Source organism: Gossypium hirsutum, chromosome D05 (genome assembly GCF_007990345.1).
Source record: "Gossypium hirsutum isolate 1008001.06 chromosome D05, Gossypium_hirsutum_v2.1, whole genome shotgun sequence".
Taxonomy (NCBI): Eukaryota; Viridiplantae; Streptophyta; class Magnoliopsida; order Malvales; family Malvaceae; genus Gossypium; species Gossypium hirsutum.
The window spans coordinates 20,768,108-20,784,315 of NC_053441.1; the positions used below are offsets into that span (position 1 = coordinate 20,768,108).

Sequence of the window (16,208 nt, forward strand, 5' to 3'; positions counted from 1 at the left end):
AATTTACCAATCATGCAATACTTACCAAATTCATGATACAAGTAGAGATATTACCTTAAACAAGCTAGTTTGTAACAAGCCATATAAATATTGGTATATGTATTGAATTTAAATCATGGAAGCACAAACTGTTATTGTTACTCGTTTATGACTCTCATCTTTCCTTTCTCTTGAGACAGTCCGACGTTGTATTTAGCTACATTCAACAATTCAATTATAAAAATGGCATTAGTTTCCACCCATTCACATAAAAACATATAATGAAGCATATTTTGCATTTTATTCATTTTAGTCCTTATATTCGAATACTCATATTTTTTTATATTTAGCATCGGATCAAAATTCGATTTCATATCCTTTCATTAGGGACCTTGTACTTTTAATCTATAGCATAATTTCTTAACAATGTTCAATTTAGTCTCTAATGTCACAAAACTAACTATTAAGCTTGAATTAATTTTTAGCTTAATCCTTAACATAATCCAAGCTTACTAACTAGCAATCTTTTCAAATTCAAGCTTAAATTCATAAATTACACTTTAATGGCAACTTGTCAAACATTTAATAATTGAAGAAATCAACACATAAGTAAACTAAATCAAGCTCCTATGATTCAAATTCTATAAAAATTTTAAGGAAATAGCTTGATTACCTTAGTTGAGTTTAGATCAAAACAGAAAATAAAACAAAGAAGTTTTTCTTTCTTTTTCTTAGATTGGGACGACCAACACACTAAAGAAGATAACTTCATGTTTCTTTCCACTTACTTAGTATTTATATTATGATTAAAACCTTGATTAATTTAATTAATCATCATTAGTAATTTAATGTTAATACGTTAGTTTTAATTAATCAAGTCAATTAAGATAAATGGATGTAAACATTCCATTAACTTAGTTTACAGATTCGAGTTCTGAAACCGCATTTTCTGACACTGCCTAAATCGAGTTACTACAAAAGTGGTCTAGGTTGTTTCTTGAGCTTTAACTGATCAATCTTTTCTACTATCTTTGAACCCCGAATTATTTTGAGTGTGGGCTCAAACAAATTGAATTAGCACACAAAATGAAAACTTTACATAATTTTTAGTAGAAAAGTTAATTCTCTTTATAAACAAGAAACTATGAATATTTTCCTGAAAAATATATTTTATTCTTTAAATTAAATTGTCACTATTTTTCGACAGAATATCGATGCTCAAAAGTTGTGTTTGTAGGTTAACTCATAGTTCTTATTTATAGAAAAACGGAACAAGAGTTCTGTTCGAATAAGGTTTAATTAAATAATAACATTTAATATTTTAATAGAATACAGAGGGGTTGTAAAACCTCTTGTGCGACTTGGTTGTCGGGTCCAAGCTATAGAATGCTACATTTGTTGCCGAAGCAAATACAGTCAATTTTGTAGTATACAAACATTCACACATGTAATTAAAAGTTAATCACACTCAAATTATGTTAAACAATCATATTCGGGGCTTATATGAGCTTATGAAAGTTCTTTTGTCAACCCTAGCACGATTGCATGTGTGAATGTTTGTATACTGCAAAATTAACTGTAGTTGCTCCGACAACGAATGTAACATATTGTAGCTCGGACATGACGATCAGGTCGAACAAGGGGTGTTATAGTGGTGGCGACACACCTTTATTGGGATTAGGGTTTGTTGCCCCTCACACATGTGATTGGGTTTTTGGGCTAGTCTCATATATTGTGTACAACTATATGTGTTATTCGGGCTTTTATCCAATATTTATAAGTTATCCAACCCGATAACTATTTTCTATTACCCAAATATTAATTAATTAATTAACTTAACTAAATTAATTTCTCAATTAAATTATTATCTCAACTCAATTTTAATTCCGTTAAACTCATGAAAACTTCACCGTATTAGAATCCATGAAGAAATTAATTTAATTGCATTATTCAACAAACCTGTGATGTTTGAATTAATTTATTTTTCACTTCAAATTTCAATTATTTAATTAAAATTAATTAAATAATAATTCGAAGAAACTAAATTAATTTCTAAATCATCTTTTGTGCTTAGCGAGAAAATGTATTTACTGCGAATAGTGATACATGCGATCTATTTCTCTTACTTATCGCTTTCATTCATTCCACAACTTATCATTTTTACATGCAATTCATTTTGGGTTATCTCGAGTTGGCGGAGGGACCAATGAGATATATAATTAGGATTCAAACAATTTTCAATTAAGTTTCAGCTCTTTGCCTATTAATTACAACTTATTTAATTATAGAGTCATTCCACTATAGTACCATGACATTGTCATAAGTATGTTACCCTTATTATATACCATTACAAAAGTTACTTTATTAATTACCCATCCAATGACATTGTCATAAGTGTGTTACCTTCATAGGATATCATTAATCTTTTTGAGATAAAATTCGTTCTCCCAATATGATCCTGTTTTATCTCATGGTTTTGATTATATCTTTTGATATGAAAAAACCCTTTACTAACACATAGTAATTAAATAATTTGTCATAAGTGACACATAGCCACGTTCCTTTTACATCAATCAAAAAATGCCAATGAGAGAATATCATTATCCTTTATTGGGCTATAAATTTCACTATTGTAAAATGATGCTACATCATACAAAAGTCGTATACCTAATACACCAACTTTCGATTTCTTATCAACCCAAATAATCACACTCATATATCTATGTGGACTTGCTCCGATACCCAACAAGCCGATGCCCTTTTAAAGGCTCTGGAATTACAGTTGTCGGGGTCCCCAACGAGCTTTACAGAGGCAATTGTAGTTTAACTGGACCCGCTCTAAGGATTGACTCTTTTCCTATATTGGATTTGTTGAGCGTGAGTTTAACAACCCTGACTATATTATTTTCTCCTATCACTCTTCTCTCTCCAATGTTGCGAGTGGTGACAGAGGCTAGAAATTACGGCGGCTAAGGTTTCTTCACTTTAGGATTAGATTGGGCCTTGATTGCCTTTATACTCATTGTTTTATTTTATTTTCTAACTTTTGGTCCTTTATGGTTTTACTCTTTATAAGCTAAGGAACTTGTTCATTTTCTAAAAAAAAAAGAAGCAAAAAACTAAATACCTTGAAGTAATCTTTATATTTTATTCATCATTAAAACTTAAATATTATTCAACATAACATTTTCTTTATAAAATTTAACTAACACTTATTTCACATAAAAAATAAAAAAAGGACGATGCTCTTTCATGGACACATGGCACATGCATTAATTCATAGGGACATATTGCACATGCCTTAATTTCGAAGGGACATATCTATTCATCAAATAACTTATTTATTCGTTTTGCAGGCCGTTTTCGTGTTAAAAAAAAAATTAAAAATTTCAGGACCCCTCTCCTTTTGCATTCATCAGCCTAAATTTTATTAGGAATCAAATGTATGGCATATTTATATTTATATAAATAAAGTATTCAATTATAATTATAATTTATATAATAAAAAATATTTGTAACTCATTTTATAATTTATTGACCAACACAAACAAATTTTCAATTTATCAAAGATATTTTCTTTATGAGAAGAAAGATCTAAAAGAATAAAGCACTAAACCATCCAACTTAAATCGTACAATTTTTTTACATCAATTCGTTCTCGAATTAATATATTATTTATTGTAAAGGAATTCAACCAAATGAATTTTTTTAACATAATTTTTTTTATTTTATTAGTTTCGATAAATGATGTTATTACCTATTCAAAATGAATATTAAAAGTATTTGATTTTTACGTGTATTAATGAAGGTGTCAAAGATAGACCAAAATACAGAGGTGGTACTAAAAGATAGGGCACATGGGTCTTGTTTGGTATAGGAAAATGCATGCACCAATGTCATATGTACAAAATAAGGGAGTGAGAGCTGTCAATGCCATTCGGCCATGGTGGTCACTAAATGGCCCCCTTTCTCAACCACCTCCGGTCCACCTTAACCTCCTTTCTCTATCTATGGTATTTAAAAGGGAAAAAAAATCTGCAGTTGTATATCTTTGCATAAAAATTTGCAAATTTAATGGAGCGAGTGCATGAATGATTAAGATATTCTTAATGTAAATGTAAAATTTTAACAGTATCGTAAAGAAAAAAAATTTCCTGTTTCTATTCTGACTACTAAAACGGGTTGGACCTATGGGAGTTGGCATATGGGTAAAAGCCAATTCTCTATTTGGGCTTAAAACCAAGTACTACAAACATTATTAGCAGGGCTACCCGTACTGCATGAGAGATTGTGATTTTTCTTAGGGGTGGGGGGTTGAGATCTAAATTTATGTTTGTTATTGAATCAATAGATCTGATTCAATTTAAATTATTATTTAAATAAAAAAATGTTGATACACAATATCATCAGAAGTGAATAAGGAGAGGTTGGTGATGAGAAGGGTCAGTTAACCCATTCTAGGGTCAAGAGCCAAATAAGTAAAGGGACTCAAGATGAATGCTTAGTTTATTAGAATTTTTGGAGAGGAGCCCCCCTACGGTGTTGTTACCTTTGGGCATTTATGGGAGAGTGAGAGTTAATATCCAATTATTCCTCTCGATGGGCTCGAGGTGGCCCAACGAAGGGACCAATTGGGTCCAAGTTGAAGTAGGGGTATAACAATAGTGTCCCCCCAGTCAAAAGGTAGGTTATAAAGTGACATTCTCTCGAGACCATTTGCAAGTTTGCCCCGTGAGTCATAGTTGTTGCAAATAAAATAACGAGACAGAGGGTACGATTATAGGCTTGATGATCCGGGAATATACGATGTCTTGTGGGGCTATGAAATTCATGCACTGCACATCCTTTTTAATATTGTGTTTGCGGATGATATTACTATTCATAGTTGACTTATATAAATTTTGCTTTGTGATTTAGTGGGTGGTATGTCTATTGGCTCGACAATCCAAATATGTATACCTGTAATACCCCTTGTCTGATCCGATCGCCAGGTTCGAGCTACAGGATGCTGCATTCGTTGCTGGAGCAACTACCGTCAAATACATTGTAAATAAACCATTCAAACATTCAATCATATCATAAACACGTTCACATTATGATATACCATTAAATTCGAGCTTTAATAGAGCTTACAAAAGCTCTTTTGTTGACCCGAGCATGAAATAGAACCAAATTGTAAAATTTTAAAAATTCAAGATCGATGTCGTGACATCACCTCCTCCACGTCATGATGTCGCCAAATAATTTGTCACGTCGTAACCTCAAGCCCCCCACATCACAACGTGACTCACTGCCGGCCATTGTTGTGACAAAGAATGTTACTTGTTAGGACGTGGCCTTTGTATTTGATAAAAAATAAATCATTTGGTACATATTTCAAAACTCTCAACTAAACCTATTAAAGACCATTCCATTTGATAAAAAACGTTACTTGTCGGGGCGAAGAATGTTGTTTCGATTATTGATTTGATCGTACTTTGTAATGATTAATTATGATAAAATATACGAATCATTAATATTATAATTGTAATTTCAAAAACATATAATTAATATAAATGCTTTTAATATTTTAATCAATAACACAAAATTTGAAGTTAGATTGGAAGGCAATGAAAATAAATTTTATTGTAACACTCCTAATCCACATCCGTCGCCAGAATAGAGTTACAGAGTATTACTGATCAAACAAACATAATTTCAAGCATTTCATATCATATAATATTAAAGACAAAACTAATCAAACCCATACATATTGTCCTTTATTCGAGCCCTCGAGGCCCAAATTACGTATTAGAAACAAGTTGGGACTAATTCAGAAACTCAGAAAATTTTTCGAAAATAATACAAATTTTTAAAGCTGCAGGGTTCATACGGCCATGTGGCCAGAATGTACCTTAAATAACAAGTTTACCATTCCCTGCAAGCTTGGACATTAAGCAATTCAAAAACCATTCGTTTAACTTATTCAAAACACAATTAAATACATGCAAAATATGTCAAAACAATCATCCTAGGTGCCAACCAATGCACCCTCACAGGTACCACAATTATATCATCAAAACGTATAAATAAAACATCATTCAAATCCAATTTGTAAACATGTCTATTTCAATTTATTTTACCTATTTCATGTTCATTTAAATATTAACTTAAATATGTCATATTATGACCTCAAACATAAACACATATTTATATGTATATAACCATCCAATATTAACTTATAATCTTATTTACAATCAATCCACAAAATGATTAATATTTAGACACCCTAGGTACATGTCGGCACAAAAGGAAAAAAACATTACCACATTTGAGTTCAGGACCGTTGTTGGATGCTAATTCGATGATCAAAATTTAATACCTAACCTGTGCACGGAGAACAAAACCGTACGCTGAGTAAAACTCAGTGGTATTTCTATAATCCGACTATTTAAAAATAAAATAATATAAAATGTAAAATAAGATGCTAAGCACAATTAAACATTTTAAACCATACAAGACTCAGTTTTCATCACTTGCTATAAAAATAGCTTTTCACAATTTAACTCACATTTCATTTATGCAATTGCTTTATCTATACCATATTCAATTCACTATTTCACTTCCATTTCAATATAAATTATAAAACTTATTTATTCATTTACCCTTATTAACACGACTCAGACTTGGACGGATACACGGATCCAACTAAAGCATACCAGTTTGGCACCTAGTGCCTCATCAGATAATTCGAAGTAATAATTTGACACCCAATGTCTCATCGGCTAAATCGAAGTAAATTGAAACCCAGTGCCTCATCGAATATATCTAAAGTAATAATTTGACACCCAGTGTCTCATCGACTCGAAGTCGAAGAAATCCCTGAACTCTTCCAATCCTATGGCATGCCATCTATATTCGACTCAGCCCGATACAGTTAAGAGGGTTTCAATTCACTTTTCAAATACAACCAATATTCAATTCAATTCAAATAATCAATATATAATCAATATATATACCAATTCAATCAATATAAACAGGGGTGTTCAATCGGTTAACCGACCTGAAATAGCATTAACCGAATTAACCGACCTTTCAAAATTTTTAACCATTAACCGAACCGAAATTTTTTCGGTTAATTCGGTCGGTTAACCGAAAATTATATGTTTTTTTTATTTTTGGTTAAAAATTAACTGAATTAACCGAGTTACCCGAATTAACTGAATTACCCGAATTAACCGAATTGAATCACTACATAATTAAAAACATTACATAAGTCTTGAAATTAACACATAATTAAAATGTAAGTATTTAATATTCTCCATTCGTATCCATTTCTTCTCTCCAAAAGATCTCAATTTGCATTAAACCTACAAAAAAAAACATGTGCCTATTTATATATTATTTTTATTTTTTAAATTATTTATTAAATTATTTGTAATTTTTATGATTGAGTTGGGTTGGGTAATTGGGTTGGGTTGGATACTTGGGTTTGGATTGAGTTTAGGTGAATAGTGGGCTTATTTATATATTATAATTTTATTTATTAATTTTTTCGGTTAAACCGAAAAAATTCGGTTAACCGACTGAGTTCGAACCGAATTAACCGTTAACCGAAAAATTAAAAAATAATTAACCGACCCCCGACCGAAAAAATTCAGTTAACCGACCGATTAATCGAATTCAGTAGGTTAATCGAATTTTTTCAATTTTACCTGAATTTTGCACACCTCTAAATATAAATTCAATAAATTCATCACATACTAAATCAATCCATTTCAATTGCAAAACACAATAATTCTCACCTCAACACTTACCATATACATTAAATTGAATTATAACAGTTAACAAGTAAATTTAGATTATAGAAATACAAATCGAAAATTCCGAGCTATTCTTTGTCGACTTTATCTTTTCCCTTCTTAGTCGAGGGTTCTAGTACGATGTTAGTTATGGAATTAAAACAATTAAAATTCATCAATACAACACAATTCAATCTCATATTTTATATTTCAAATTTTACTCAATATTTACCTAAATTCTAATTTAGTCCCTAAACCGAGACTAATTTTATTTCTTCACAATCAATCCTATATTTTCACACAAATTTCACTTTAAACTAAATTTATCTCCCTAATTTCACTTAAATCTCTAAATTTCAATTTTTCACAATTTAGTCTCTATTACTCTAAATTTATAATTTATTCTACAATTCAATCCTTTTTCATTTCTAACTTAAAAATCTATCAATTTAATCCCTAATACTAAACTTATTCAACATAAACAACATCTAAAAACTCAATAATTTCTAAAATTTTGACATGGGACGGGTAGTATTTAATACCGAAATTCCAAAAACATAAAAATTACAAGAAAAAGAACTAAATTAACTACCAATTGAGCTTTGAACGTTGAAACCCTAATTTCTCCTTTCTTTTCTTTCTTTTCTCCCTATTTCGTTTCCATCCTGTTTCTTTCTATTTCTTTTTGTTTCTTTATTTATTCTTATTATATATTATAATATATATAATATATATACTTAAACATTAAGAATATATATAATAATATATATAATAAACTTATAAATATCTATCTTATGCGGCCTGAATTAATGCCAATGGTATAATTGCTTCTTTAGTTCCTTTTATTTTACTTTAATCTATAATACGATTTTCACCCTTTATGCAATTTAGTCCTTTTATTTAATTACTCTTAATTCAAGTAAATTCACTTAACTAAAACCTAATTAACTACACAATTAACTTCATAAATATTTTTAATAAATATTTACGAGTTTAATTTTCGGTAACGGAGTCTCAAAAATACACTTTCCGACATCCGTAACTATCGGGTCATTACATTTATTCCTAAGTCCGGCACTGAATAATATGTAACCGTATATGAGGAATGATGACAAAGTGTAAAGCAGGACAGCAGCTAATTTGCAGCTTCGATAGTATTAAACGGTAACACATTAAATCACAAAAGAGGAGGCGTTAATTTGTTGGTGTGGTTGTAAATAATGAGTGAATTGCTATTGCTTACGGAAGTGGAGAAATTAATGAAATTATTATTATAAAAAAGAGAGAGAGAAAGCATTTATCACTAAATTGGAAAGTCGTCATTGAAGATGTAAAGGTTTCATCTTTCATTAAGAAAAAACAATAAATTTTTTTTATATAATTTCTCCATTTCTATTTTTATCTATTACGTCTTTCAATCCTGTAAACAGAAGAAAAGAGACATTTAAATGCGCTCATCTGTTATAATCTCTTTATTTTTAAAGTAGAGCACTTTCATATTTTGATGATAATTTTTTTTGGTAGATAAAAAGATTGGAATTAATTACAAAATTATTTTAGCGTCATCACATACAAGCTTAATTTTTGTATCTATTATAGTTGTCAATACCTTCTGGAATGCTATCAGACTATAAGGAAAACCTCTCATGAGTCTGTTGTAGTCTTAGGACTAGATCCGTGTTCAAATACCCACGTGACTTATCTAAAATGGCTTTCATAGCTTGAGTGCAACCCGTTTCGACAATAATATTAGCCCAATTAGTATCTCACACCAGAAAGAGTCTATCATAAATCGCTCAAATTAAGCTCAACTTATTCTACGCTACATCTGCCAGGTTAAGTGTTCTTAATTGATATTTTAAAAATTATTAATATTTGACATTATCCGTTAAATATTTTAATTAGCACATATCTTTTTTTTTACTCTATCTTAAATTGGATAGATTTAATTGATGTTGTAGCAAATAATTTTCTTTAAAAGATTAAACTAATAATAGTATATATATTAATAATACATAAGAAAAATGTTATGGGTAGTGATTAAATATGTCAGTGGTTAAAAGAAAACACGGGCAATCTTTAAAAAAAATTAATTTTTATTTTTCATTTAAAGATGAAAAAAGAATTAAATTATATATTTTTAATTTAGATTTTTTATAAAATAAATGGAATGGTGTATGAGTCAATCAATAATGTAAAATTTTAGATGTTTTGCAACAAAAAGAGGGAAAAAATTGCAAAAAAAAACCTTGATTAAAATGGATATTCCAGATTTAAATCTTATAAGGTATAAATACTATATAGTTTAAGGTTGAATATATTATAATTTTTAGAACAATTAAATATTATATTTTAGTTATAATTATTGCAGTCCTACATATGACCTTATATACATATATTCATATATAATGGCTTTGAACAGATGATATACATCATTTAATCTCTGAAGCAAAAGTTTTAGTATGTTGATGGAGTGATATATAACCGTACTACTTAGGATTAAAGAAAGGGGATTATTTAATTATAAAATGCATTTTGCATGCAGGACGGGAGGATATAGTTTTCATTTCTATAGAGTAGTTAGAGAAGTTTGATTTCTTTTCTAGCAAGGGATTGACTGTGTCCCTCCCTTCAACTAAAACAATCCAATATACTTCACAAAGTCTTGGTAATTAAAAGCTAATATCTCACACTTGTCATGTCTCTATCCATTTCCAATGGAGTGCTCCTCCTCATGAAAATATGGATTAAAGATAGTAAAGCTCAAAATGACTACATGAATCTCGAATTCATAAAAAGCAATTACATATAGAGTATGTGCTCTTGATTAAGTTTACTATTTGTGAAAGTCCATACAGAAAAAGGAGGAGGATAAAAACACAATCTGGGTTAGGTTTCTTTTCTTCTCATCCTTCATATATTGTCCATATTTAAAAGAGAGCAAAATATTATCACCACCTAATCCTACCCCAAACATTAAATATACTATTCAAAGTTTCTTATGTCACTGCAATTAATTATATAATGAAATATTCGGAAATGATTTATTTAATTATTTATTTCTGGGTTTAGTCCACGAGAAGGAGACGGTCGTAGATATATAGTTGGTGGTGACAACAATCCATAGATGGCTACGAGTGGCAACGTCAAGAAAGGGATGCTTTATTTTCTTGCAAATAGTGCAATCATATGGCGTTATATGATTAGTACATCATAGTGGTAGGTGTGTCGACTGAAGGCTAGGCTAAGTATATGCTAATTAATTGTATAGGACTGATTTTTATAACTAAGTGATTACACTTGCCCTCTTTCAATTACTGCTCTCGGACTATTCCGGTGCTAAATCTAAATAATATTCAATCAAGATCTAAAACCAGGGATTCCTTGCTCATTCAAAATTTACATAGTGCAGCTAAGGATTATTGAGAAAATGTTATGACTTATGAGAAAAGGCTCAAAATTTTATGCAAGTTACTGGTCTTTGAAAGTGTTGTGTATTGACATAAACACTTTAAAGTTTATAATGATTCCTCAAGAGAAACTATGTATCTTCGTAGTACTTAAATTTATCAGAAATATTTGCAAATTAATATCTCACCTATCATGTGTTTTAGATTTTATTTCCTTTTCGATAATGGGTGTATGTGTGTGTATTATATACACAACCATATATAGCAACTATAAAAGGTGTGGTATATTGATTTTCTAAGCTAACTTTATGGCAATAGAGCCATAGAGCTAGAAATGAATTGGTGTTCATGGACAAGAATCACAACCTGAAATCAATCATTAAACAAAAAAGCTGTTTATAGTAGGATGAAAATGTTTGAACCAAATTATTATCTCAAAATTATGCATACACATATAAGCTGTATATATAAATAAATATACATAGATGTTTGGGGGTGATACAGGGTAATCATGCATGCATGTAAAGTACGAGATGGATGCCATAGCTATCTACGGTAACAGAAAATTAACAATGGGAAATAAAAACTCCAACAACACTGTCTAAGAAATCTCATGCATGATAGAGTCGTCGAAATAGAGTTCAGGCCAGTAAGGAGAGACGGCGCCATTATTGTTGCTAGAATTACTGCTCACATCTCCTGGATTGCTTAGTGATGTCTCGGTGGCTGTTGGAGGAATGGTAGGGGATGGAAGAAGCCATGGCGATGAGTTATCGATTTGGTTATCTCCTTGGCTGAGTATTGTAAAGCTGGAATAGTTCCCCATCTCAGTGTTTTCATTATTCAACGATGTTTGGAAACTGAAAGGGACTTGTGGGTCTAGTAAGTGAGGTAACAGAGTGGGATGGTGGAGTTGTTGAGAAGAAGCATTTCCCACAGAAAATTGGGATGAATTTGGAATAACTGGGTTTTCTTTGACATGGGCTGGAACTGGTGAACTTAATAAGTTGAGAGCTTCCATGTCTGCAATGCCATTTGGTGAAGATAACGAGTCGTCGTTGGTCGTCGTTGAAGCAGCAGAGTGGAGGAGTAATTGCATGTATTGAAGCTTAGCCAAGTGAGCAGCTTCTGCCTGTAATATTAAAGCTTGGTCATCGAATAGATGAGGACTGTTTTCCAGGAGGTCTTTAAGGTTAGCAAGGGCTATGAGCTGAGGCAAGCTAGCAAAGATGTCAGTTCTGGGCTGATGGGTCATTGGATCAATGCCCATTTGAATCAGCTTTTTCTTTAAATGGGTATTCCAGAAGTTCTTGATTTCGTTATCAGTGCGCCCTGGTAGATGTGTTGCAATGGCTGACCACCTTAAAAACGTAGAAAAAGAAAAAGAAGTGGCTTTTAATTCTTAAGTTATGGAGTAAAATCAATAAACAAAAAAAATTGATTTGCAGTAAAATTACTTGTTTCCAAGTACGGAATGCAAATGCAGGATTGTTTGTTCTTCATCTTGAGAAAATTTACCCCTCTTGATATCAGGCCTCAAGTAATTCGTCCACCTTAGCCTACAGCTTTTGCCACATCTGTTCAGACCTGAAACCATGAAAATTGTTGTTGTTTTAAACTTACTAAAAAGGAGGATGAAGATGGGAATAAAGTTGGAAACAAATGAAACCTGCAAGCCTAGGGAGAGCTCTCCAACTGCCATGGCCATGTCGTTTAATGTAGTGAACCAGCTTTTGGTCTTCTTCGGGAGTCCAAGGTCCTTTCTTGAGGCCATTCTCGTCACAGCATGCAGATCTCCCCATTAATGTTAATTGCTTCGCCTTCCTCACCACCAAAACTCTACTCACCCATGCTTTTATTTATACACACTCTTCCCTCACCTCCTTATTTGTCAATTAGCTACTTAGTATTTAACAAAATGTTTATTTTTTAGGAGAGGGAAGGGTTTTACTTTTACCGTACCTTGAACTTGGATAACATTATTTATTCAATTTGTATTTGATGTATTATTATTGTTTAAATCTCACGATCATGTATATTTAATAAACTTTAAAAATACTTTTTGTTGAAAAAAAACTTTGAAAATACTCTACCATCAAAGCTAAGTACGGATTATTATGTTATATCTTGCAACTCCAAATAAGATAAAGAATAGATTCAGATTATAACATTGGTATAATATGATATTAGATGAAGGAATAATAGGGGAAAACCAGAGAGTTTATTTGGATGAAAATTCTAAATCACATTTTTAAAGGAAACCTTAAAAATGATATTGTTGGGAGAAACAACCAACCACAAACTCGAATATGGATTATAAAACGGTTAGCGCGACTCAAACCCAGGTCACACACTTAACCATCAAACTATCACATGGTGTTCCAAATTTAACAATTTATATTTGCTAATTTATTATATATAAATTGTCGAACTGTTATCCAATCAGTGTAATTTCTTGATTTTTCGAAAGTAAAATGATTAAATCCTAACCAATTAAAGCAGGAAAATTAATTTTTAAATTTTCATAAAATAAAGAGATTAAAATTGATAATTACCATAATTTCAAGCAAAATTATCCTATATGGAGTTTTTTAGGCTTCGTAAACGAGTTTGGGTGTAAAAAAGTTTAAAAATTAAATACATAAATAACCTTCCTTCCATTAAAACATTCATCAACTTTTTTTGAAGGAAAAAGAAGAAGAAACATTTATTTTTAAATGATTCAACATTATTACGATATGAAACTAATTTTCTTTTGGCATGCTCTGAGACTCGAAAACAAATTTAGATCATCCATTAATTTCATTAATAAGCTCTTTCTAATTTGTCAATGTCAATTGCCGACAGCCAAAAAGTGAGAGAGAGGCCATCTTTTTTATCTTTTTGGCCATAGCTTTGTCATTTCTTTCTACACAAATCTTACACGGTAAAACATAAACCCCTAAGACTATACTATATTTGCTTTCCCTAGTTATATATTTTTTAAAAATAAACCACCCCAAATCTCCCATTTTCTATATTTCTCCATCAAATTAGTTAGTAAACGTTGAGACTTTTCATGCACAAACAAATGAATAAAATAATACAAAATTGGGTCCTTCAACCAAGGTTCCTTGTCGGGTATTCTTTTGAATTGAATAAATAAAGCTGCCATGCTTTAAAACTTTCATCTGTTTTTCTTTCAACTTTTAATATATAAATCGACGTTAAAGTTTTCAAGTGTCAGCTAAACAAACTGATTTGCTTGCTTCACCAGGTTTCCAACCAATGCATCTAAAACCCTGACGGCTGACGGCCCTTGTCCCTAACATAGCCACGTCCCACGAACATCCCACATATCATGCAAAAGATCTGCAGATCCTACTTTCTTTTATTTTTTTGTTGGCCTCCCTGTAACCCACGACATTTCATTAAAAAACACACCTAGATTGATGGATGGCTTATGGATGAAGCTTGTCTCCATGAATTGAGAAAATATTGGAAACCCATTTTATTAAATAAAGTGATTTTAAGTCCCCTAATGGATAACCTAATTCAGGACTGTGGGATATTGCTTGAAGAAACAGCAAGACATGGGTTTACGTACAGGTAATTACCCCCCCCCCCCGATTTTCTCATCATCTTTTGTTTTGTCCCTTGCAATCTGTTGTTCTTAAACAGATTTCAGTATCTTACTATATTCGTATGGCCACCACTGCTCTGTCTCCATACTCCAAATTATTATATTTTCAGAGGAGATGCATATAATAAGTTGCAGTCTTTGTCAGTCCATATGAGACAAACCAATACTGTCAATTTTGGCCCAACCAGTGCCACCAAACTATTAAGGGATTTTAATTATGTTATGGAGAAGTCATTGAAATTGTATACAATCTGTTTGGATTGGACTCCAGCTTGCTGGTATAGACATCAGAAACAGAGCTAGGGTTATAGAGGGGGAGTGGAAGAGATAATCAAACAATTTCACTCAACATCTCTCAAGTTATGGTGAAAGTAGACTTTGTAATATATATACAATAATTATTTGATACATTCATCATGAATTGCAAGAATGATACTCAAATTCCAGGCTGATGATTGGATTTTCTATTCAAGGGAAACCACAGTTGTTTGCTAGTGATCCATCAAATTAACATTTCTGCTTATTTTAATTTACTATATATGTAATATATTATATATATAATTCTTTTGCCGATAACTAGTTCACAAAATACCATCACGTAGTGGCGGAGTTAGAAAACTTTTTTGGGCGAAATTAAATTGTATATTTTACAATAATAAAAATATAATTTTATCATTTTAATAGTTATCATTATAATTTTTAAAAGGTTAAATTATATTTTTATCAGTCTTGGGGGTCAAAATAAAATTTTACCATTACTAATTTAAAATTTTATAAATTATAAAGAGCTTACATTAAAAACTTACCATTTGGGGGCTCTGCTACGCTACGCCACCAACAAGAACCATGAACCCTAAACTTGGCCTTTTGGTTCAAGATTTAAGGTTCAGAGTTTGAGTCCAAGGTCCAAGGTTTTAGGTTTAATATTTGGGGTTTAGGGTTCGAAGTTTAAGATTTAAGATTTAGGGTCCATGTTAAAAATATTATCAAAATTATATATAAATGACATAGAAAAATTACTAAAATCTCATTAAATAATTGGAAAAAGATATAGGATAACATGACGCCTTTGTTTTATATAATTCTTTCTCGTTGCACATATTCAAAGCAAATATATAATGCAAATCGGTATATAAAATAAAATATTATTATTAGTCCTAAACGACGAATTCAGTCTTATTTTAATTTGATAATTTTTGATCCTTTACTTTTTTAAAATTTGAAAATTTAATCTTGATAAAAAAAAGTAATCATTAAATTCAATAAGTGATTTTAAATTCTTATGTGGTAAATATATTATTACATGTATACTGTCATCCCAACTTGTTATTTCTACATAATCGTAGAAAGATCATGTTGTTTTAGTTAATGGTTTTAACAATTATCGTTTGATTTAGGATTAAAATTTTAAAATTG

At 30.8% G+C, this 16,208-nt stretch overlaps 1 protein-coding gene across 1 annotated transcript; it reads right to left on the reverse strand.

The window, feature by feature from the left end:
- Window positions 1–11,572: 11,572 nt before the first annotated feature.
- LOC107905113 (transcription factor MYB93) lies at window positions 11,573–13,066 on the reverse strand. Its single transcript, XM_016831688.2, has 3 exons — window positions 12,840–13,066; window positions 12,628–12,757; window positions 11,573–12,531 (listed from the first exon to the last, which is right to left on the reverse strand). Exons 1-3 carry the CDS (start codon window positions 12,970–12,972, stop codon window positions 11,772–11,774), a joined length of 1,023 nt encoding a protein of 340 aa, XP_016687177.1. The 5' UTR covers window positions 12,973–13,066; the 3' UTR covers window positions 11,573–11,771.
- Between the last annotated feature and the right edge of the window lie 3,142 nt (window positions 13,067–16,208).

Excerpts from the sequence above, each read along its gene's own strand:
- LOC107905113 (XM_016831688.2), bottom strand. The coding sequence starts at position 12,972 with ATGGGGAGATCTGCATGCTGTGACGAGAATGGCCTCAAGAAAGGACCT. Across the intron at positions 12,758-12,839 it reads AGCTCTCCCTAGGCTTGCAG|GTCTGAACAGATGTGGCAAA; the intron begins GTTTCATTTGTT and ends TCATGGTTTCAG. Across the intron at positions 12,532-12,627 it reads CATTCCGTACTTGGAAACAA|GTGGTCAGCCATTGCAACAC; the intron begins GTAATTTTACTG and ends TACGTTTTTAAG.